Raw genomic sequence first — 25,799 nt, 5'->3', positions numbered from 1 at the left:
GACGTGTGTCTAAATTCAATTACAATTCCGTCGGAATCCCATTGGATTCCGTGAGCCAAACAGAGCCTAGTTTCGGATGATGGTTATCATATGGGAACAATGGTATATGTTAACTTTTTTTTTTTGAACTATCTATTATCTTTACTTATTTAAATAAAATCATATATATATATATATATATATATATATATATATATATATATATATATATATATATATATGATTCGCATAATGGTGACTCAGTAAAGATAAACCTAAATATTATGATCCCTTTTTCTTATTGGCCAATACAGATTTTTATTAGATTTTTGTGAGGTAGACTAAATGGTATATATATATATATATATATATATATATATATATATATATATATATATATATATATATATATATATAATGGTGACTCAGTAAAGATAAACCTAAATATTATGCTCCCTTTTTCTTATTGGCCAATACAGATTTTTATTAGATTTTTGTGGGGTAGACTAAATGTTGACCATATCAACAACGACTCACAAACTCATACAAAGGCATGATGGTTGGTTCTTGACAACAAAGACTTTCATTATAACACCCCCATTTCATCTATCTACTACAATCTCTACTCTCTCTTCATTACCCAATTGACAATGGCTGACGCTTTGGTTTCTGAGCCACTCAAATTTGTTCTTGAAAAGTTAACCTCTGAAGCTGTGAAGAAAATTGGTCGCTCTCGGGGAATTCAATCCGAGCTCAAGAAATTTGAGACAAAATTCTCCGAGATCAAAGATTTACTTAATGATGCTTCAGAGAAGGAAATAAATGATAATGAAGTTAAACGGTGGTTGAATAGGCTCCAACATGTGGCTTACGATATGGAGGATGTACTCGATGGCTTAGCAACAGAGGCTATGCACCGAGAGTTCAACGACAAATCTGTTGGCTGTACCAGCAAGGTAAAAATCCCAACTTGCTTCACAAATTTCTCACTAAGTACTCGTTTGAGTAGCAAGTTAGATCAGATTTACAAGGAGTTGAAAGATCTAGAAACTGAAAAAACTAGTCTTGGTTTGATTCCGAAAGTTGCTAGTCCAAAAAATAAAAATACAAGAATAGAAACCACCTCTATAATAGACGTGTCTACTATTGTTGGACGTGAAGTGAAAAAGGGGGAATTACTCCAACAATTACTGACGGTTGAACCTGGTAATAAAAGCTTTAGCGTTATTCCGATAGTTGGTATGGGTGGGGTTGGTAAAACTACTCTGGCCAAACTTTTGTATAATGACAAACAAGTGAAGGAGCACTTTGAACTCAAGGCGTGGGTTTGTGTTTCGGATGAGTTTGATATCACTCGTATAAGCACTATTATCTATCAAAATATGGGCGGAGAAAACAAGGATTTTCGAGATCTTAATCTACTTCATGTAGCTCTTGAAAAACAACTCACAGGAAAACGCTTTCTGATCGTGTTAGATGATGTATGGAGTGAAAATTTGGGAACCTTAGTTGCTCTGTTTCATAAATGTGCTCCCGGAAGTAAAATCATTGTGACAACAAGGAAGAAGAAATTACTCAACCAGCTAGGCTATAGTGATACTACAGGCCAACTGGAGAGCCTGTCACATGATGATGCTGTGACTTTATTTGCTCAGAATGCTTTGGGTAAAAATAATTTTGATTCACATCCGAATCTGAAACCGCATGGTGAAGGTATCGTGGAAAAATGTGGCCGGTTACCTTTGGCTTTAATAGCAATTGGGAGGTTATTGAGGACCTCCTCTGAAAATGAAGAAGAATATTGGAAGAAAGTGTTGGATAGTAATATATGGACACTAGAAAATGCAGGTGAAATTGTTCCTGCCCTAAGGCTAAGTTACCAAGATCTTTCAGCGTGTTTGAAGCGGTTGTTCGCGTATTGCTCATTCTTTCCTAAGGACTATATATTTGATAAGGGAGAGTTAGTTCTATTGTGGATGGCAGAAGGATTTTTACACCATTCGACTGTTGAAACAGATGAACACTTTGGTCATCAATGTTTTAGTGAGATGTTGTCAAGGTCATTTTTTCAACATGCCCCAAATGACACATCGTTGTTTGTGATGCATGACTTGATGAATGACTTGGCGACATCAATTGCTGGTGACTTTTTTGTCAGGTTAGATAATGGCACGGAGAAGTATAAAGGGAGTGAAGCGTTGGAAAAGTGTCGCCACATGTCATTTGTTCGTGAGACATATGGAGCCTATGATAAGTTCAAGGCATTCAAAAGTGCCAGAAGTCTAAGAACAATCTTGGCAACGTCTGTCGGTGTGATAGAGGAATGGCAATGTTTCTACTTATCTAACAAGATTCTGGTTGACATTTTCCTAATGCTGCCATTGTTAAGGGTCCTCAATTTAAGTAACTTCGCGATAAATGAGATCCCAGATACTATTGGTAGCTTGAGGCACTTGAGGTATCTTAATTTATCTCGAACTTGGATCAAACAACTACCAGAGAGTGTCTGCAACCTCTATAATTTACAAACACTTATCCTGTTTGGCTGTGATAGATTAGTTGAGTTGCCCAAGGACTTCTCAATGCTTAAAAATCTGAGGCATTTTGACATCAGACAAACTAGCTCTTTGGAATTGAATAGTATGCCCTTAGGGATTGGTAAGTTAAAAAGCCTCCAAACACTGTCCAAAATAATTATTGGAGGTGAAAACAGATTTGAAATTAGGGAGCTGAAAGAATTGAAGAACCTGTGCGGGGATATCTGTATTGAAGGGTTGGAGAAAGTGACAAATGCTACTGATGCACGAGATGCAAACTTTTCGCAGAAGAGGCTTAACGAGTTAAAGTTGATATGGAGTGATGTGGTCGATGATTCTCGAAAAGATTTTCATGATAAGGATGTATTAGATGGGATGAAGCCTCACAGTGGTACTCTAAAACAGCTTAAAATAATGTCATATAGAGGAGCGGAGCTTCCAAATTGGGTTGTGGATCCCAATTTTAATAAGTTATCAGAGGTATCGTTACATGGTTGTAAAAATTGTACATGTTTACCGCCACTAGGGCAACTACCGTCACTTGAGAAGTTGTTTATTGAAGGCTTGGATGGGGTGAATAATGTGGGTTTGGAGTTTACTGGTAATAATACTGGTGTTGTGTCATTCCCGTCACTTAAAATTCTAAGCTTTGAAAATATGGAGGGGTGGAAGTTGTGGTCAACCAATTGTTGTGGAAATGTGTTTCCGTGCCTTGAGAAGCTTGTTATTAAAAAGTGTCCAAATCTGGTCGAGGTATCAATCGATGCACTGCCTTCACTAAGACATCTAGTAATAAGCAAGTGTGAGCACAATGTGTTGACAAGTTTGGTTTGTGCAGCTTCATCGGTCACAGAGCTAATACTAGATCGTATTTCAGGTCATACTGATGAGGTGTTCATGAGACGTTTTGGAGATCATCTGAGGGAAGTTGAAGATTTAATCATCTCGGCATGTGATGGGATAAGATACTTGTGGGAATCAGAAGCAAAGGCAAGCGTGGTTCTTGCGAGTTTAAGGAAGTTGGAAGTATATAAATGTGATGATTTGATAAGTCTTGGTGAGAGAGGGGAGGAGGAGGATGATGATGACAAGAGTGGAAACAATCACTTAGCATCTCTTAGAAAGTTGAATATAGAGGAATGTAAGAGTATTGAGCGTTGTAGTTGTCCAAACAACATTGAGACATTGATTATTTGGAGATGCGATTCAATTACAAATGTGTCTTTCTCATCGGGAGGAGGGCAGAAACTCAAGTCACTTCATATTCAGGGATGTAATAGGAAAGTAATGAAAAATGAATTGGGAGGAGGATATGAAGGAGTAGGAGACAAGACTCAGATGCTTATCAACAAAAACAACAATACAGGGATGCCATCGCTTGAATCTCTATATATTAGAGATGTTCCACATCAGAAAATCATCGTTGAATTGAATTGCTTCCTTCATATCACCAATTTAATAATAAGTGATTGTGAAAGTCTGGAGTCAATACCTGTTGTACAACTGCCGAAACTCATCTTCTTAACAAATCTGGTCATTTGCAAGTGTCCAAGTTTGGGTGGTTCATTTCCTGGTGGGCTTTGGCCTCCTAAATTGAAAAACTTAACAATAGGTAAGTTGAAGAAGCCGATATCAGAGTGGGGCCCACAGGAATTCCCACCCTCACTTGTTGAACTAACCTTATGTGGTGGGGGATCGTCAGGAAATGAGGATGATGCGAGTATTATTATTAGTGATGACCATTTGTATTGTCTTCTTCCATCGTCTCTCACCTCTCTCCATATAATAGATTTGAAGGAAATGGAAACAATATCAAAGGGACTGCAACACCTCACATCCCTCCAACATCTTGAAATTAAAGACTGCCCAAAGATGAAACATATCTTATTTCCATCATCTCTTACTTCTCTTGTGATATGGAAAATGAAGGAATTGGAAACAATTTCAAGGGGACTGCAACACCTCACCTCCCTCCAACATCTATCGATTGCAGACTGCCCAAAAATGAAAGATCTCTTGCTTCCAACATCTCTTACTTCTCTTAGCATATATAATTTGAATGAATTGGAAACAATTTCAAAGGGACCGCAACACCTCACCTCCCTCCAACATCTTGACATTCACAACTGCCCAAAGATGAAAGATCTACCGGAAATGTCGTTTCCTTCACTTCTCAGTTTGACAATCGATGAATGCCCAAAGCTCGAAAAAATGTGTAGTAAAAGTAAAAATAAAAGTAGAAGAGGATCCTACAACTACTACTGGCCCCTCATCTCCCATATCCCCAGCATCGGAATATACAGTGAGTAACAGTAAAAGTAAAGGTATTCATTTCTCTTCTCTTTCTACTTCTGGATTTTAAACTTTTGTTTGGCTTATATTTCCTCTGAATATCTCGTACATGATCTACCTAACTCAGATTGTGTGTAGAATTATTTCCTTAGTGCTGCAATTTAAAATCACGATAACAACTTTAGTGGTGTGTTTTGCTTTTACATGATTAATCCCATTATAAAAGTAGTTAAAATCATAAGTTAAAAGCCTCAAGTTCTTATACCAATGTGTTCTTTAATTATCGGATATCGGTAATCTCTTCTTAATTAGGATATTATGTTGATTGAGGTCAATACAGCTTGGAAACCGTTAATCTTCTGTTAGATTGAAAGGTATTACCTGTGTCTCTTGAAAACAGTTTATTGTGGCTTTGGAACAAGTATGATTCACATGCATCTTGTAATTCATTGGATGTTGTAGTAGGTTGAGTATCGACAAAACGTTTATGTAATTTGTGGGAACCATGAAGCTGCTGATATAAATGCACTTTTTGGCTTTCGAACCGAATGTTTAGATGTACGTCCATAATATTAGGTTTATTTGATGCAACTTCAATAGTGAGATTTGAGTGAGCCTAGACTTTAATGTCCTATATTAAGTATTTAGCTTCTCAAGTATGTAGTAGTTGTTTTGTTTCATTAATAACCAACCTCTTCGAGTTGTAAGATACCTGGTGAACGCATTTGACATATTTCTTTATTTAAATTTATTGAGTTTACTCGTTTGACCAGTTACTAATTAAACAAAACATGAATCTGTAAATGGTTTATAGTTGTCTCAAATTTCTAGTAATGGGCATGTTCTGTTCTGAACAGGGTTAAAGATATGGGATCTATGTAGGGAATCCGAAAAACAGATCATTTAAGTGGTTTCCATTGGCGGCTTAATTTGAGAAAAAGATCATTGATATGCATGGTGGTATTGGGAGGTCAATTAACCACATTTAGCAGATAGGAAACCTTCAACAAGCGATTATGTAATGGAGGCTGGTTCAATTGTTCTTATGAAATGTGTTGGTTCTCTGATATGTATCTTTAATGTTATTTTTATTTGAATTTAATTAGCTAGAACAAGTTCTAATCATTATTATTTCAAATAGGTCTCACCCAACAGACAATGATAGCTGTTGGGAGTGTCGGTGTTCCCTCATTGGTGATCTTTTTGTTAATAGTTTTTCTTTAAATGATGTAACCTTATTCTCTTAATGCTTTTGGTTTGGACTTATATGTACACATACATAAAGTTCACCTCATTCATATTGTTGATATTTTGTATCTCCTACTCATCATACACACATATCCCCATACCCACATCCTTGCAACGCATTCTAAATGTACACACGGCAAAACTGGATTTAAAACCAAGTTTTACATAAATAACTAATATAGTATGGGTATGAAGCTAGGGCTCATAAATTTGGAACAAGTTGATTTGTATACTAATATAGTATGGGTATGAAACTGGATTTACCCTGCTATGTATGTTTTAGGTACATCTGGCCTTCACAACCTCTGCTGCATAAACCAGTTTACATTTTCCTCTTCCGTAGCTTGTATGGAGTCACTGACTGATTGTCCCTGTTAGATATGAAGTTCGACCTTTTAATTTGAAAGTTTGACTTAATGGTATTGGGGATTTAGATTTTCAATTTTTACTTCTATTTGTATTTTCTAGAGGTGCTTTTCAGCCATCTACTTAAGAACGGGTTGATGGTGGCTATGTTTTATCTAAAAAATAAATGGGTCAAAAGTCACCCAAAGTGGATTTTCACTGCATAAAACATTTAAATCATTATATTAAAAACTTAATTATTATTGAAAGTTAATTTGCGTGATCACACTTGATACTAATTGTTTTTAACTTGTTGGACAAGAAGTGTTTCAGTTACCCAAACTGCCATTTATGTGCTAATTTCAGCACATATAATAATCTTTAATATTATATGATATGATATGATATGATATGATATGATATGAGATATGATGATATATGATATGATATGATTCGATTCGTTATGTATTGATGTGAGGATGAACAGAAGATGTAGTAGTAGTGTAGATACCAACCTTGAATTTTTTACCTTTTTCTAATTAGATCGGGGCTTCAAAAAAAGCACGTCAAACGGCCAAATTTAAAATTCTGCTTAGAAGGAACAGTATAAACTGTAGCCTTCCAAAGTACCATATTTCAGAAGACTAGTTCAATTACTAACACATTAATTGTTTTTGATATTATAGATTTTTGTTATCATATATGACAAACTACTTGTACATGAAAAATGTAAAATGTTTTACAAAGTTGATTTTGGGCAAATCAAATCAGACCTGTACAAAAAAAAAAAAAAAAAAAAAAAAAAAAATCTATTTTTTTACCCATTACCGAATGTGAATATTTTGTTCCCTCTACTGATACCAAACACAAATGGATCTCCCATTTCCTCCTGTAGTTTAGATTCTTTATTTTCTGTAACAGAACCAAATATTTGCTAAAATTGTATTATTGATATGATCCTACATTTCATTAAAACCAGAGCAAATGATCAAGTGCTGAATTTAATGAGCTGCATGCCATCAGTTCAACAAATGCCCTCAACTGATCAAATTATTCCAGATCTCTCTAATCCGAATCTCAAGTAGAAAGGGGTTACGGTCAAAATATTTGACCACATGAATTCGGGTCTGTCCAACTGATGATTTCCACTATCTCATTCTTTCCCGGTTGAAAAGAATTTGCCCTCGAGTTTAAATCAATTTCACCATGATATGAAGAAAGATCTTAAACATTGGAAGTACCTGAAACTATGGTGATATTCCGACAATTAGAATTTGTAAGCATTGTTTCCCATACATTGTAATATTGTATTATTTTGAATGGATCATCGCATCGTTGTTGTAGTTTAGCTTGTCGGCCAGGTGGGAAGCGTTCCTTACTCATGTGAATCCAAACCAAGTCATTGAGACTTCAAAGTTCAAACCAAGATTGGGACTCAATATAAGATTTGACAAAGTCATCTTGAAGTCCACACTTATCCTTTGAACAAGTTGACACTAAAGATCATGCCTTTATTCAGTGAATAAAGATCAACAACTCAATGGATATTTTTTTTTTTTTTTTTTTTTTTTTTTTTTTTTGGCAAAAAACAGGATAATATATAAAATTTTTCACAGAGAGTGAAAATAGGGAGTACAAGAGATGGGGCTTACTAGCACATAACCCAACAAACAGGATAATATATAAAAATACATGATGTATGCACGTATCTCTCTTATATATCTTGGAGATACACCATCATAAATAGCTGTCTAAACTCACAAAGTCAAACAAAGTAAACGGACACATTGTGGAGTCCAAGGCAACTAAGATCGTTGAACAAACCAAGCTAAGGATCTGCGTCCAAGTCAGTCAAATTCTACGGGGCTTAGGATTGGTAATTCTTCGACAAAAGCAGTGGCGAAGCTATGTTATGAGTATTGGGGTCAAATGACCCCACCGATAATATATCACGTAATGTTAATTTATTAGGTTTGCTCATCCATCGAGTTTATATTATGGAGGAGTTGGTAGTCAAGTTCTCAAAGTAATGCTCCTATTTTTGTTGGGCCTCTTATTTTCTAACAGCCCGATATAATTATTAAAGTTTTGTGCTTGATCAAGCATATTTCCGCCTACAATAGAAACACGCTTGAGTGCAATAGAGGAGGGTTTTATTAGTTCAGCGGCGTTAACCTCCGGTCCGGATACCGTGATAACCCTAGCCGAGATGATGATCTCGGGAGGGTGGCTAAGGCTGACCGCCGGCCAATAGCGGCGCCGATTGGCGGCGAAGGGGAAAAACCCTACGAGGAGTCGTAGGTAAAAACCCTAGTGAGAATGTGTCCCGATTGGGTGCCCTAATTGCTTAGATTACCCCTCTATTTATAAGAGGGAATTAGGGTTTAGGAGGAAGACTTGACCGCGGCCCATGGACCAAGCCCAATTACTCGGCCCGATGGGCTCCGCACATCATCAAGTCCCCCAAGTTCGGTGTGACATATTAATGTCATATCGAAGTTACAAATATGCCACCGCAAATAACTCATTACGTAACCTGCGCCGACTACGAAGTCAAATGCATAACGAATCCACATAGTAATGTGATGACGCGATGTAATAATTCTGCATGCCATGCAGTCATGAGGTGAGCGGGGATCCGTAGGGTGGAACCCTGCACAGTACGGCCTACACGTCATAACTATGCACGACACAGCCCCACGCATTGCAATCATGCGTGATACGACCAAATGTGACGCATGCATGTTAACCACAACTACTCGCGATGCATCCTTGCGCTTAACGCAATGCAGCGATGTGAGCATGCTAACTTCCACTACCATCCGCAATGCACAAAGCAGCGATGTAGCAAAAACAAAATTGAAGGAATACTGATAGTATACCATCACTCCCCCCAGTTCGGTATGAAATGTGAAAACATGTCATGGCGAACTATAAATAAGACCACGTCAAAATAACATCCTGAAACAACTAGCTGATCGGAACTTGTAGTTGTATACAAGGCATATAAGACTCGCGGAGTCCGATCTCAGAGTCATATTGAGGCACCCCTACCACATATTTGTGAGGGGTATCAAGTAACCATGCGCTTACGCAGCGTAATCATGGACATTTATGCTTTTGATTGTAATTGCCTATCATCGCGAATTAAGACAATTCACACAATGTGCGCATAAGTTAACCAAAACTTATGCACAATTTGGGGCGCTGCGTAAAATAAACCAATATTTTAACAAAAAGCCCGTGTGCGAGTCCGCACGGAAAAAGTTTATACTCATAACTTACAGCATCACTTGCTCTGTCACGTACTAGGGGTGCACTTAGTTGTGTGGTAAGGCGATGCTAACTAAAAACAAACCAATGTTTTTATACTTAAGAGTTTCCCCAAGTAAACCAATACTTAGGATAATTTAATATGCACAAGCAAACCAATGCTCGTATTTTAAGTCGACTTGGCAGCCATCTAGTCTGCGTGGCGCTTGGCTAGGGGAAACCCAATTCCCTTCACCTGCCGTTATATTCTAGCCTTGTAACCAAACAGGCTTCTGCCGCTTGGGGGCTAGAGGACACCCCTTAAGTAGGCTGGAACCGCACAATAAACTATTGATAAAATATGTGCGAGAGATTTATTGGCATTTGAAAGTTATTATATCCTTTAATCTTGCCATGAACAACAGAATTTTTTGAGGACAACAGAATTCCACTCTTCGGTTCGTAAACCGTAGACAATCCTAGCGGGATTGCGAGTAATGTGGGATTTAAGGATCTTAGAATTTAACTCTCCGGTCCGGCTACCGTGAATAACCCAGATTGATATGATGATATCAATGGGGTGGTTAAATGTTAATTCCACCATCGATAACGTTCGTTGATCGATGGCCCCGTGAAGGTTGTAGGTTACCGTCATGAGAGACTCTCCTGTTAACCTTAACCACAAATGATGATAATGATGGTTTACGTAACTTGACTATCGATTCGATAGAGTATGATCTACGTAATGTTGTGTCCTCCGTCGAATGATCGTAATCATGCGACAAACCGGGAATAACCCGTATAGATAATCATACGGTTAAAACCCAAAAACCAATCGTGAAGACGATTCTAGGCAAGGAAGTAGGCAAGAAGCCATATGAAGAAGAGGTGTATCGTGGTCGTAAAGAACATAAGCTGATAATTTAGGTGATCAAGTCCAACTAGCTATATATTACCTCTTTAATGTCCCGCATGCCAAATGAGGTGTGGCCATGGGTTTACGCAGAGCCACCATGGTCTTAAGCAACGTGCGAAATGCACAAATGAAATGCCGCCATGGGCTTACATGGAGCCGTCATGGTGGAAAGTAAAGTCCGCGCAGTCCACATAAAGTGTTGCGCAATAATGGTGCATCCTATCGCATGAAATCAGCATCAGAAGGGCCAAAAGTAGCAAATCATCTATTTGGCGTTCTCCGCTCTGCAGGCTGCTCCGTCATGCGTAAGCCCTGAAGGCCGCCTAGCGCATAAGCCCTGACCGGAGACCGCCCCACTTGGCGTAAATTTCGGAACATGAATAACAGAACATATCATCAGCTGACACGTGTCTCCGAATAATCCGGGACCTCTGACACTATAAATAGACCCCTTGGGTCGTCATTTTACACACATCACATCATTCAGAGAATTTCCAGAGCAGAGCTACTTCTCTCTCTACTTTCTCTCACTAGAAGTCATCCGGCTAGCACTTAAAATCGCACTACGGACAACAGACTGATAACACCACCCCATAAGTAGAAATACTTGTGAACCGGGTCTGCAGGGATTACTTCCCGAGGGCAAAATCCAGTCGGCAACACTCACCCCATACTTAGCTAGATCACTTCTAGTCTTTTGCTGACATACTAAGTCCTACCACATAGGAAAATAGGTGTCAACAATGGCGCCATCTAATAATACGACGAATCATCTCACCGATACTGACAAAGAAGGCAAGGGTAAAGAACTGGTACCCATTGGAGTTGGCATGATACATCAATGGGGGGCCGGACAACGGAGAAAGGCAGAAGTGTTGGAAAATTGGAAAGAGCAATTAATATCATTCCCTTCTCAGCATCAGAAGGGCCAAAAGTAGCAAATCATCTGTTTGGCATTCTCCGCTCTGCAGGCTGCTCCGTCATGCGTAAGCCCTGAAGGCCGCCTAGCGCATAAGCCCTGACCGGAGACCGCCCCACTTGGCGTAAATTTCGGAACATGAATAACAGAACATATCATCAGCTGACACGTGTCTCCGAATAATCCGGGACCTCTGACACTATAAATAGACCCCTTGGGTCGTCATTTTACACACATCACATCATTCAGAGAATTTCCAGAGCAGAGCTACTTCTCTCTCTACTTTCTCTCACTAGAAGTCATCCGGCTAGCACTTAAAATCGCACTGCGGACAACAGACTGATAACGCCACCCCACAAGTAGAAATACTTGTGAACCGGGTCTGCAGGGATTACTTCCTGAGGGCAAAATCCAGTCGGCAACACTCACCCCATACTTAGCTAGATCACTTCTAGTCTTTTGCTGACATACTAAGTCCTACCTCATAGGAAAATAGGTGTCAACACGCAACGCACGAATAATCTTGCGACCATGGTCTTACGCGGAGCTGCCATGGCGTAATACAAAATGCGTAAAAGTGTCTTAGGCTTAGGGTCGTCGCCAAAGAAAACAAATCTTCCCTATCAGTTAAAGCCATATATCCATATATCCTGGTAGCCCCCATTTCAATACTACTAAGTATTTTGCGGTGTTGAAATCCAACATTAAGTTGACACCACCTTCAAGGGTGATACATAAATGCGCATAGAAATTCTAATAGAAAAGAACTGCGCAAAGCATTACATAAAGAACCGCGCTCGAATGGGCGCACAAAAGGGGCATAGAAAAGACCGCGCATTGCGTTGTGCAAAAGACCCTGCACAAATAACCGCTCAAAGAACTATGCAAAGAACTATGCAAGGTGCGCGAAGTAAAACTGCGGCCATGGGCTTATTGCGAGGCCACCATGGCGCAATGTAAGGTTGATCTAAGCATGTACAACGTACAATAGACTCGCGAGAAGCGTGAATGGTGCTATGCGGGATTAATGCCATAAGTGACACTCAACGCGTAAAAGTAGTATGGAAAGATACCGTGTATTGTTGAAGCGTGTTGCAGAATATTTGCGTCATAACTCTATGCCTTTACCATAAAAAAGGTAATGAAGTGCGTCAGTTCCGACAAACTAGTATAGTCAATGACGACACATCGAAACATGAAACAGGAGTGACCCGATGTTATGTAGAGGCATAATGATGCTCCTCCCAAAGGGGAGATATTCCTAAGAACACATATTGTGCAACAGGCCACCAAAAGTAAGTTGTACGGCCGCACATGACAATGGACACATCCTTCCCACTACTAACCTAGCACAATGCTAGCCCCCATTTCAATACTACTAAAGTATTTAGTGGTGTTAAAATTAAGTTGACACCACCTTTGGGAGCGATGAACGTGTATGGAACAAGAATTAAAATTCTACGATTTACCATTATAAAGTAATGGAAATGTACAAGGTACAAGGTATAGTACCCAAAAGAAAATATGCAAAACACATAAATTGCAACAGTGGCCTTACGCGGATGGTGCAAATGCAAAGTGCGCACAACACATTCAAAGTGTTGCGCAATGCAAAAAAAATCATGCAACCATGGCCTTAAGCGGAGCCGCCATGGTGCAAAGGAAAAATGCGCGCAACACATGCAAAGTGTTGCGCAACGCACATAAAAACTTGCGACCATGGACTTATGCGAAGCCGCCATGGTGCAAAGGAAAAGTGCGCGCAACACGTGTAAAGCGTTGCGCATCGCACAAAAAATCTTGCGACCATGGACTTATGCGGAGCCGCCATGGTGCAAAAGAATAGTGCGCGCAACACGTGTAAAGTGTTGCGCAACGCACAAGAAATCTTGCGACCATGGACTTATGCGGAGCCGCCATGGTGCAAACGAAAAGTGCGCGCAACACGTGAAAAGTGTTGCGCATCGCACAAAAAATCTTGCAACCATGGACTTATGCGGAGCCGCCATGGTGCAAACGAAAAGTGCGTGCAACACGTGTAAAGCGTTGCGCATCGCACAAAAAATCTTGCAACCATGGACTTATGCGGAGCCGGCATGGTGCAAACGAAAAGTGTGCGCAACACGTGTAAAGCGTTGCGCAACGCACAAAAAATCTTGCGACCATGGACTTATGTGGAGCCGCCATGGTGCAAATGCAACGTGCGGAAAGCACAGATAAGTCACGAAAACAATAAGCCACGATTCGATAAACCGAATATAATTGAACCCGGATCTTAGAGATCCTCTTAAATAATTAAATCAAATTCATCATGGCGCACTATATATGTAATTGATCCACATGGATATTCTTTCCTGTGATAAATGTAAGCAAAGCAAAAAAGGTATTGTTTCCATGCGTAATAGCCAATAAGATTACAGATTTAATTATTGATTTCCATATTTGCGAAGCATTAAGCTTTCTGGGTCTCACGGAATATACATATAATCGCCAATATATATATATATATATATATATATATATATATATATATATATATATATATATATATATATATATATATATATATATATATATATATATATATATATATATATATATATATATATATATATATATATAGGGGCAGGATCAATGATCAATGGGGAAGTAACCATTCGGGGGGAAGCGGGGGGAAGCAAAAAAAAAAACATTTCGTTTTTTTTGAATTTTTTTTTCCCGGCATCAAGATCACAAGAAAATATGAACATTTAGAAGAGACACTTCGTGATGAATGTTATTATTTAGGCGGGAAAACGATCGACAAAAATAACATTCAAGATAATATTGTTCGTGAAGAATATGAACGTTTTATTTCATGTTTTGTGAAGTAAAATTTAGCTCAATTTAGAGTTTTAGGGTTTAGGGTTTGGTGTTTTGGGTTTATTCCATAAACTCAAAACACCAAGCCCTAAACCCTAAAACTCTAAACCGTTCGTGTTAAAAACTCAATCTAAATCCTAAATCTAAACCCTAAATCTAAACCCTAAACCCTAAATTTCTAAACCCTAATATCTAAACCCTATAAACTCTAATATCTGAACCCTAATATCTAAACCCCAATAGCTAAACCTCAAAATACGCTCGAAAAACAAGATAATTGTTATATATTACTCCCGCCAAAATAAAAACATTTATCACAAAGTGTCTCTACTAAATGTTCATATTTTCATCTCATCTATAATGTTCGTGAACAAAGTTTTTTAAAAAAACGAAAACAAAAAAGTTTTTGCTTCCCCCCGCTTCTCCCCGAATGGTTACTTCCCTCTTGATCCTACCACTATATATATATATATATATATATATATATATATATATATATATATATATATATATATATATATATATATATATATATATATATATGCAAATATGTACATCATTATACCATATATTATAACGATTGTTTATATTGTGACAAAAAGTATAGTTTCACAAGATTTAGTTACTTGTTCAGCATGCAAAGAAGCGAAGAGCCACGTATCACAGTTAATTCGCAAGCAACATGAACATTATAAGCTAAACTGTAAGTCCTAGTGAGATTATATTCTCATGCAGAATAAGCATAAACTTACAAATACGATAATAGAAGTCAGATCTGACTCGTTAATTCGCTTGGTAGAAAGAATTTTAGAGATTCATATATTGATCCTGATGAATCGTAAAACAAAGATGTATATTCTACTGACCGTCATCAATATGAAAAATTGATATTTAACAAACGAATAAAATAAATAAATTAAGCATGGTCATTTCCTAAAACAATAGATTAATAAAGATTCCCTATTGTGCGAATATCAGTGTATATGAGTTCATGCAGATTTTGTAATGAATGAGACGTATAGAAACTTACAGATTCGGGTAATACCCGATTGATATTGAAACGTAGGACATATTGCGTCGTCTCTCAATGAAAGCACCACTTGATCAAGCATATTTTCGCCTAGGATAGAAACACGCTTGAGTGCAATAGAGGAGGGTTTTATTAGTTCAGCGGTGTTAACCTCCGGTCCGGATACCGTGATAACCCTAGCCGAGATGATGATCTCGGGAGGGTGGCTAAGGCTGACCGCCGGCCAATAGCGGCGCCGATTGGTGGCGAAGGGGAAAAACCCTACGAGGAGTCGTAGGTAAAAACCCTAGTGAGAATGTGTCCCGATTGGGTGCCCTAATTGCTTAGATTACCCCTCTATTTATAAGAGGGAATTAGGGTTTAGGAAGAAGACTTGACCGCGGCCCTGGACCAAGCCCAATTACTCAGCCCGATGGGCTCCGTACATCATCAGTGCTTTATCTACATTAATATTCTCAAGCATTGTCTAATTAAATTGAAGTGACATTTAGCAACCAACTTTGGGGATTATAGCCAAAATGCCCATTCCTACTCCAATTTTTGCGCTGGAGCCCAAAAAAAAATAAAATTGCCAGATTGCCCTCGCAAGACGCAAGGTCCCTTGCGAGTTGCCCTCGCAAGACGCAAGTTTGCGTCGTTGCGTCTTGCGAGCTTGCGCCTTATCTGATCAGATGGATTTTGAAATGCCCCGTTCATATTAATTATAAACGTTTCATATTAATTGATTTCCTTGCGAGGTTTTGACCTCTATATGAGACGTTTTCAAAGCTTGCATCCATTTTAAAATAACCATAACCTTTATTATTGAATAAAGGTTTATAGACATAAGTTTTGATTGTCGATCAAAGACAATCTCCTCAAAATACATGTATTTTACACACACCATTACATACTTGCCAACAATATATTACAAATACAGTTTCCGAATGCAAGTTTATTTATTTAGAAAAGCATGATGACTCCAAATCTTGACGTTCAGTAAACATGCAACAACGGAAGCTTTCTAATAATCACCTGAGAATAAACATGCTTAAAAAGTCAACAAAATTGTTGGTGAGTTATAGGTTTAGTTTCTATATAACAATCATAACATTTAATAAGCCACAAGATTTCATTTAATTAAATGTGCAGGATCTTTACAACTGCAAAAATCATTCATACGATGAGTCACCTGGTAACCGACCTTAACATAGAGCGCTTAAGATATCTGGCATCATACATTCCACTATTCAAATGTATGACAAGGACCCTTCGAAGTACTAAAGCATTTCCACTATTCGAAAATGGGGGTGGTTGGTGCCCGTAGATCTACCTTTAGGATTCGCGTCAATTAGTGTTTTTCACTAATTATTAGATTACCAAGCATAATAATAATAAGTACAGATATCCGGTATAACAAAACAATCGTAGAATGTAGTTTCATGAACTTGTGCTTATTTTGTAAAACATTTATAAATTTGCATGTATTCTCATCCCAAAATAATTTAGATAGTAAAAATGGGACTATAACTCACTTGTGATGATTTCCGAATAGATGGTAATAAGACTTGGCCTTTGACAAATTCACGAACCTAATAATAATATTCTTGTGTCAAGATATATATATAATTAATATTCCATACTTATGATACTTGTGATAATTTTAATTATCCTTTGTTAGTAGTCCAACAGTCCGATAGTCCAATAGTCCGATAGTCCAACAGTATAAATATATATATAAATATAAATGCGTATATTGTGTTAGAATTTACTAACACTATAATATATTGTCTTAATATAGTAAGACACATAATATGTATATTGTCTGAAGCAATCCGCGACCCATTGTATACATGTCTCAGGCTCGATCACAACTCAAAGTATATATATATATTTTGGAATCAACCTCAACCCTGTATAGCCAACTCCCACCTTCACATATAGAGTGCCTATGGTTGTTCCGAAATATATATATAGATGGGTCGATATGATATGTCAAAACGCTGTATACGGATCCACGGTGATCAAGTCATATATATATATGGTGCCTTACGATCTTTATTAAGACTATAATATATTGTCGTAGAACTTAATCACGACTATTATAAATTGTACTTCCATAAGTTCAGGATCAGGACATGTATAAATACATGTAGGATACAAGGTAAGTTAGCTAGGATAAGGTTAGCATCCATTTTTATTAATCAAAACCGTAGCTAAAAACAAACAAAAATATCCAATTTTATTTTACCCATAATTTCTTCGTTACAAATCCGTTTTGAGTGATTCGACTTGCCATAGTTTTGTATCAAAAAGTTATTTACTAATCTAAACAGAAAAACAGTATGTTTATAGTCGAAAATACAGTTTAGGTGACAAATACAAGAAGATAGTCATATCCATCGTAAGAACGACATCTTGATGACTCTTTTGAAAAACATACTTCCAATTAGAGTTTAACCATGGATTTTGGATATATTTCATATCCATATAAAATAAGATTTTTCACCAAAGGAAATCTTTTAATTCAAAGTTTAGGATAGGTTTTTAAAATCAAACCCAAAACAGCCCCCGATGATCTATGACGACGTATGTTCAGTTTTAAGGTGTTCTTTGTGTTTACAAGTTTTATATCCTTATGTTAGCTTGACATACTATCAAAATACATGTGTTGAAGTATTTTAAAAGTCAAGTTAGAAGGATTAAGTTTGTTTGCGAACAAGTTTAGAAATGATCTAAACTATGTTCTTGTTGTTATTAGTTATAAACTCAAAATAAGATAGCTATATGAATATGAATCGAATAAGATTATGAATAAGGTGACTACCTCAAATCAATTGAACAAAGTTGCTGAGATAAAAGTGATGTTCTTGATCTTCAAAGAGTTCTTGAAATGGATTCAAAAGATTGAAAGTATAGACTTGAAGTATGTGTGTTTAAAGAGTGTTTAATGAGTAAGAAATGAAGAGAATACTTGGAGTTCTTGTGTGTGAATATTATGAGAGTGAAGGTGGGTTAAATAGATGATATGGATGAGTAAAAAGAGGGTTAAAATTCGTTGGTCATGCATATGGTTAAGAGACTTTATCAAAATTTGGAATATAGCATAATAACTTTATCAAAATTTGGAATATAGCATAATAATGCATACTAGAAGTTAAAATGTTGGTTCCATCATGTTTATTCTTGTCTTGTGACTCATAGGGCTGCTAAGGAGGTAATAATTGGTATTTCATATTGGTATATACTCATAGTATTTAAGTATGGAAGCTGGGTATGATACGGGTGTGAATACCGAATGAATACGTATCGAATTCTTGATGGAATTGAATGGGAATATGAATATAGCTATCTTTGTTGAGTATAAGTATGTTAGTATATATGTACTTAAGTCCTTTAAAAGTGTATTAATTCATATTAATACAATACATATATATACATTTTAATTTAGAAGTTATTACAACGTTAATCGTTATATATATGTATATAGTCTTGAAGTCTTTAAGTTAGTAACCTCATTTTATGTATATAACCAATTGTTATTATATATAATGAGATACTTAAATATCATTTTAACAAATCATAAGTATATATATATATATATATCCATATATACATCATTATATAATTATTTCAAATTATGACGTTCGTGAATCGTCAGACAGATTGGGTGGCCAAACGTTTGTATAAAATTCATTTCAAATAACTAAGTCTTAATGAGTTTGATTGCTTAATATGTTGAAAACATTAATTATGTTAATATTAACCTTATAAATATATAGCGGAAAAATCCGGGTCGTTACATTACACACCCGTTAAATTAAATTTCGTCCTGAAATTTAGAATAGTACCTAGTTAATGTGCGATATTGGGAAACAAATGTGGATACTTCAACTTCATTTGGTCTTCTTGTTCCCAAGTGAATTCTGGTCCTCTACGAGCATTCCATCGAACCTTAACGATTGGAATCTTACTTTGTTTAAGTCGTTTGACCTCACGATCCATAATTTCAACGGGTTCTTCGACGAAATTTAGTTTCTCGTCAATCTTAATTTCGTCTAAAGGGATACTGAGATCTTCGGTAGCTAGGCATTTCTTCAGGTTCGAAACATGAAAGGTGTTGTGAATCTTTTCTAATTGTGGAGGTAGTTCAAGTCGATAGGCCACCGGCCCAATGCGTTTTTCGATCTTGAATGGCCCAATGTATCTTGGGCTCAATTTCCCTCGCTTTCCAAAATGAATAACACCTTTCCAAGGTGATACCTTAAGCATAACCATATCACCCTCCTCAAACTCTAAAGGTTTCCTTCTAACATCCGCGTAGCTCTTTTGTCGACTCCGGGCTGTTTTCAATCGTTGTTGAATCTGAATGACCTTATCGGTAGTTTCCTGGATAATTTCCGGACCCGTAATCTGTTTTTCCCCCACATCACTCCAACAAATTGGGGACCTGCACTTCCTTCCATAAAGTGCCTCGAATGGTGCCGCCTCAATACTAGAATGATAGCTGTTGTTGTAGGAAAACTCGGCTAACGGTAGATGTCGATCCCAACTGCTTCCAAAATCAATAACACATGCTCGTAGCATGTCTTCGAGTGTCTGAATTGTCCTTTCACTCTGCCCATCAGTCTGTGGATGATAGGCAGTACTTAAATCTAAACGAGTTCCCAATGCTTCGTGTAATGCCTGCCAGAATCTAGAAGTAAATCTGCTATCACGATCAGAGATAATAGAGATTGGTATACCATGTCTAGAAACAACTTCTTTCAGGTATAATCGTGCTAATTTCTCTATACTATCCTCTTCTTTTATTGGCAGAAAGTGTGCTGACTTAGTAAGACGATTGACTATTACCCAAATCATATCATAACCACCTGCGGTTCTCGGTAACTTAGCAATGAAATCCATGGTAATGTTTTCCCATTTCCATTCTGGGATTTCAGGTTGTTGGAGTAGACCAGATGGTTTCTGATGCTCAGCTTTGACTTTAGAACAAGTCAAACATGCTCCTACATATATGGCTATATCGGCCTTCATTCCTGGCCACCAAAAGTTTCTCTTGAGGTCTTGGTACATTTTCCCCGCTTCGGGATGTATTGAATATCTGGTTTTATGTGCTTCATTTAGTACCACTTTCCTCAAATCTCCATTCTTTGGTACCCAAATTCTTTCAGCTAAATACCTGGTTCCGTCTTCCCGAATATTAAGCTGTTTTTCTAATCCTTTGGGTATTTCTCTTCCAAAAATTCCTTTCTTCAAAACCTCCTGTTGTGCCTCTTTTATTCGAGTAGTAAGATTGGTATGAATAATCATGTTCATAGCTTTTACTCGAATAGGTTCTCTTTCCTTTCGACTCAAGGCATCGGCTACCACATTTGCTTTCCCCGGGTGGTAACGGATTTCACAATCGTAATCATTTAGCAGCTCAACCCATCTACGCTGCCTCATGTTTAGTTGCTTTTGATTTAAAATATGTTGGAGACTTTTGTGGTCAGTGTATATGATGAACTTGACCCCATATAGATAATGTCTCCACATCTTTAATGCAAAAACAACGGCGCCCAATTCCAGATCATGTGTGGTGTAGTTTTGTTCATGAATTTTGAGTTATCTAGAAGCATATGCAATCACCTTCTTCCGTTGCATAAGAACACACCCAAAACCCATTCTTGATGCATCGCAGTAGATAACAAAATCTTCCATTCCGTCAGGTAACGATAAAATAGGTGTCGTAGTCAATTTCTTTTTCAACAATTGGAAGGCACTCTCTTGTTCGGAAGTCCATTTATACTTCTTCCCCTTATGTGTCAAGGCAGTTAAAGGTTTGGCTACTCGGGAGAAATCTTGAATAAATCTCCTATAGTAACCGGCTAAACCCAAAAATTGACGTATTTGCGTTGGAGTTTTCGGGGTTTCCCAATTTTTGATGGCTTCAATCTTGGCGGGATCAACTTTGATTCCATTACTACTGACTACGTGGCCAAGAAATTGTACTTCGTTTAACCAAAAAGCACATTTAGAGAACTTAGCATAAAGTTTTTCTTTTCTTAACAACTCTAACACAAGTCTCAAGTGTTGTTCGTGTTCTTGGTTATTCTTCGAATAGATAAGGATGTCATCAATAAAGACAATAACAAACTTATCTAAATATGGACTACATACTCGGTGCATGAGATCCATGAAAACTGCGGGTGCATTGGTTAAACCGAATGGCATAACCATGAATTCGTAGTGGCCATAACGAGTTCTGAAGGCTGTTTTTGGTATATCAGCTTCTTTAACCCTTAGTTGATGATAACCTGACCTTAGGTCGATTTTGGAGTATACGCTCGAACCTTGGAGTTGGTCGAATAGGTCATCGATTCGGGGTAAAGGGTATCGGTTTTTAATGGTGACTTTGTTCAACTCACGGTAATCGATACACATGCGAAAAGACCCATCTTTCTTTTTAACGAACAAAATTGGAGCTCCCCATGGTGACGTACTCGGTCAGATAAAACCACGTTCTAATAATTCTTGTAGTTGACTTTGTAATTCTTTCATTTCGGTGGGCGCAAGTCTATATGGAGCACGAGCTATTGGTGCGGCTCCTGGTACAAGATCTATTTGGAATTCAACGGATCGATGTGGAGGTAGCCCCGGTAATTCGTCCAGAAATACCTCAGGAAATTCTCTTGCAACGGGAACGTCGTCGATTTTCTTTTCTTCTTTTTCAACCTTCTCAATGTGTGCTAGTACGGCATAGCAACCTTTTCTTATTAGTTTGCGCGCCTTCAAACTACTAATAAAATTTAATTTGGCATTACCCTTTTCTCCATACACCATTAAGGGTAATCCATCTTTTCTCGGAATGCGAATCGCCTTCTCATGACAAACAACTTCTACTTTCACCTTGGACATCCAGTCCATTCCAATAATCACGTCGAAGCTTCCCAATTCCACCGGTATTAAATCAATTGTAAACGTTTCGCTAACTAAGCTAATTTTTCGATTTCGGCAAATTTTATCAACCCTAATTAGTTTACCATTTGCTACTTCAACTATACACTTTTTATCCAAAGGCGTTAACGGGCAATTTAATTTGGCACAAAATTCTCTACTCATATAACTTCTATCGGCACCCGAATCAAATAAAACATAAGCAGATGTATTGTTGATAAGAAACGTACCCGTAACAAGCTCCGGGTCTTCCTGTGCTTCTTTCCCATTAATGTTGAAGGCTCTCCCACGGCCTTGCCTATTTCCGTTCCTGCACCGGTTTATGGTATGGCCCGGTTGTCCACATCCATAGCAAACAACGCCGTTATTATTTGTTCCGGCATTATTTGCTCCTCCGTTTCTATTTGGTCCGTAGACTTCACATTTTGCCGCAATATGACCATGCCTATTGCACTTGGTACATAATTCTTTACAAAACCATTCCGGATGAAACTTATCACACCTTGGGCATATAGTCTTTTGCTTTTTGTTGTCGTTGTTATTGTTGTTCTTGTTAGGGTTATTGTTGTTGAGGCGTTTGTTGTTGTTATTGTTTGGATTGGGGTTGTTGTTGTTGTTGTAGTTTTGGTTGCGGTTGTTGTTGTTGTAATTATTATTGGGATGGTTGTTGCGGTTATTGTTGTGGTTGTTGTTGTTGTTGGGGTGGTTGCGATTGTTGCTGTAGTTGTTGTTTTGACTGTTGTTGTACTGGTGACCCTGGTCACCACTTCCCTCCCATTTTCTCTTTCCCTGTTTCACTATGGCCTCCTCGGCCGCCTCTTTCTTTATCCTTCCTGTAATTTGGCCTATCAATTTATGGGCTATACGACTCGCTTTCTGCATTGTTGCAGGGTCGTTAGCACCTACATGCTCTTGGATTCGTTCCGGCAACCCTTTTATGAACGCTTCAATTTTTGCCTCTTCATCCTCAAATACTCCAGGACACATTAAAACCAGTTCGTTGAAACGTCGCTCATAGGTAATGACGTCTAACCCTTGGGTTGTCAGTGCTTTAAGCTCTTCCTTGAGCTTGTTGATTTCAGTTCTGGGACGGTACTCTTCCTTCATCATGTGCTTGAAAGCGGACCATGGAAGTGCGTAGGCGGTATTCTGTCCTACGTAATCCATGTAGGTATTCCACCATGTCAAAGCAGTACCCCTGAAAGTATGTGTGGCATACTTAACTTTATCCTCTTCTGCGCAGTTGCTGATTGCGAACACAGCTTCAACCTTTTCTGTCCACCGCTTTAGTCCAACGGGTCCTTCGGTTCCTTCAAACTCATTGGGTTTGCAGGCCATAAAAGCTTTGTAGGAACATCCTACCCGATTGCCATTGTTTCCTCCACTGCTAGAACTCGATTGGTTGTTGTTGTTCATTGCGTTCATCACTGCAGCCATATTTTCAACGAAAGCTTGAAGTTCTTCTGTGTTCATTTGCCGTTGTCTAGTAACAGGAGGAGCCATTTCCTTCAAAAATAGCGGTATGAGTTAATCACATAGAATTTTTAGAAGTAGTCAAAAAGTATTTTTATAGCTTAATATGAACTTATTATTATAAAAGCCTTTTCTTCATATTAGCGTTTTATAACTGTAATAATGTTCATACTTGGCAGCTAACACACAATTTAACTACTAAAATTCTAATATGAAAAACTATGGTAAGTTATTACGTTACTACGTAATTATAGATTGTAATAATAATAATAAACCTTCCATGCTTATTCTTATTATTATACAATCATAAGGAAAGATACATTACGGATTTTCTTACAAACTTAAACACATAATATAATACATATTATACAATGCATGGAATATAGGGTGGCTGCCGATGGTTCAAGAACGGCGAGATTTCTTAGATGTTGATGTTGTTTCTTTCTCGGCCAAACGTTTGGATTTTCGTTTGGATAGTTCTTTTTCCAATTCCTCCAAATTGGTTCTTTCGGTTAATTGTTTGGGAACAAAACCACCAGTCGTTATACGAGCGGTCATTTTATAACCTGGTTTCTTAGATGGTTCATGTGGATGGTCACAAACATTTTGGGTCATAATAGGTTCATCTAGTTTGGGATCGGGTATAACAGCCAAAGATTTTCCCAAATCACGTTGTGGTTCGGTAATTTCCACAACTTTTTCAGGAGTCTCTTCTTCGGGTTCCTCCTCTGGATCTTCTTCCGGATCCTCTTCGGGAAATTGTGAATCTTCCCAATTTTCCCAACAATTTTCCACTTTAATGGTAATACCAACAGTTAACTTTTCCATTGGTTCATAAGTCGTATGCTTTGACTCAGTCTCCGAATCACTTGATAAGTAAATGAAATCTGAGTCACTAGAGATGCTTATATGATCGGATGAAGTCATCTATTACATAACAGCAGGCACGTTAAGAGAAAGATATATCCTATAATATTTATATGTTAATAATCTTATGTTTCCAACAATTATATTAAGCAATCATTTTTAAAACAATTACGGTCGAAGTCCAGACTCACTAATGCATCAAAAATCAGTTAGACACACTAATGAAAAATTTTCTAATTCTCTAAGACCAACGCTCTGATACCAACTGAAATGCCCCGTTCATATTAATTATAAACGTTTCATATTAATTGATTTCCTTGCGAGGTTTTGACCTCTATATGAGACGTTTTCAAAGCTTGCATCCATTTTAAAATAACCATAACCTTTATTATTGAATAAAGGTTTATAGACATAAGTTTTGATTGTCGATCAAAGACAATCTCCTCGAAATACATGTATTTTACACACACCATTACATACTTGCCAACAATATATTACAAATACAGTTTTCGAATGCAAGTTTATTTATTTAGAAAAGCATGATGACTCCAAATCTTGACGTTGATTAAACATGCAACAGCGGAAGCTTTCTAATAATCACCTGAGAATAAACATGCTTAAAAAGTCAACAAAATTGTTGGTGAGTTATAGGTTTAGTTTCTATATAACAATCATAACATTTAATAAGCCACAAGATTTCATTTAATTAAATGTGCAGGATCATTACAACTGCAAAAATCATTCATGCGATGAGTCGCCTGGTAACCGACCTTAACATAGAGCGCTTAAGATATCTGGCATCATACATTCCACTATTCAAATGTATGACAAGGACCCTTCGAAGTACTAAAGCATTTCCACTATTCGAAAATGGGGGTGGTTGGTGCCCGTAGATCTACCTTTAGGATTCGCGTCAATTAGTGTTTTTCACTAATTATTAGATTACCAAGCATAATAATAATAAGTACAGATATCCGGTATAACAAAACAATCGTAGAATGTAGTTTCATGAACTTGTGCTTATTTTGTAAAACATTTATAAATTTGCATGTATTCTCATCCCAAAATAATTTAGATAGTAAAAATGGGACTATAACTCACTTGTGATGATTTCCGAATAGATGGTAATAAGACTTGGCCTTTGACAAATTCACGAACCTA

At 37.5% G+C, this 25,799-nt stretch overlaps 1 protein-coding gene across 2 annotated transcripts; it reads left to right on the top strand.

Annotated features, from left to right (window-relative positions):
• Nucleotides 1-571: 571 nt before the first annotated feature.
• On the top strand, nucleotides 572-6,078 carry LOC139894584 (putative disease resistance RPP13-like protein 1). 2 transcript variants are annotated; one of them, XR_011775092.1, is made up of 3 exons: nucleotides 572-4,840; nucleotides 5,666-5,862; nucleotides 5,950-5,992. XR_011775092.1 is itself a non-coding variant. In XM_071877953.1 (2 exons), exon 1 carries the CDS (start codon nucleotides 630-632, stop codon nucleotides 4,824-4,826), a length of 4,197 nt encoding a protein of 1,398 aa, XP_071734054.1. In that variant the 5' UTR covers nucleotides 572-629; the 3' UTR covers nucleotides 4,827-4,840; nucleotides 5,666-6,078. The 2 variants fall into 2 exon arrangements, 1 of the variants encoding a protein (XP_071734054.1); XM_071877953.1 differs by having other exon boundaries at nucleotides 5,666-6,078.
• Nucleotides 6,079-25,799: the final 19,721 nt, after the last annotated feature.

Source organism: Rutidosis leptorrhynchoides, chromosome 2 (genome assembly GCF_046630445.1).
Source record: "Rutidosis leptorrhynchoides isolate AG116_Rl617_1_P2 chromosome 2, CSIRO_AGI_Rlap_v1, whole genome shotgun sequence".
Classification (NCBI taxonomy): domain Eukaryota; kingdom Viridiplantae; phylum Streptophyta; class Magnoliopsida; order Asterales; family Asteraceae; genus Rutidosis; species Rutidosis leptorrhynchoides.
Note: the sequence above shows the minus strand (reverse complement) of the source record. Positions and strands in the feature narration are given on the sequence as shown.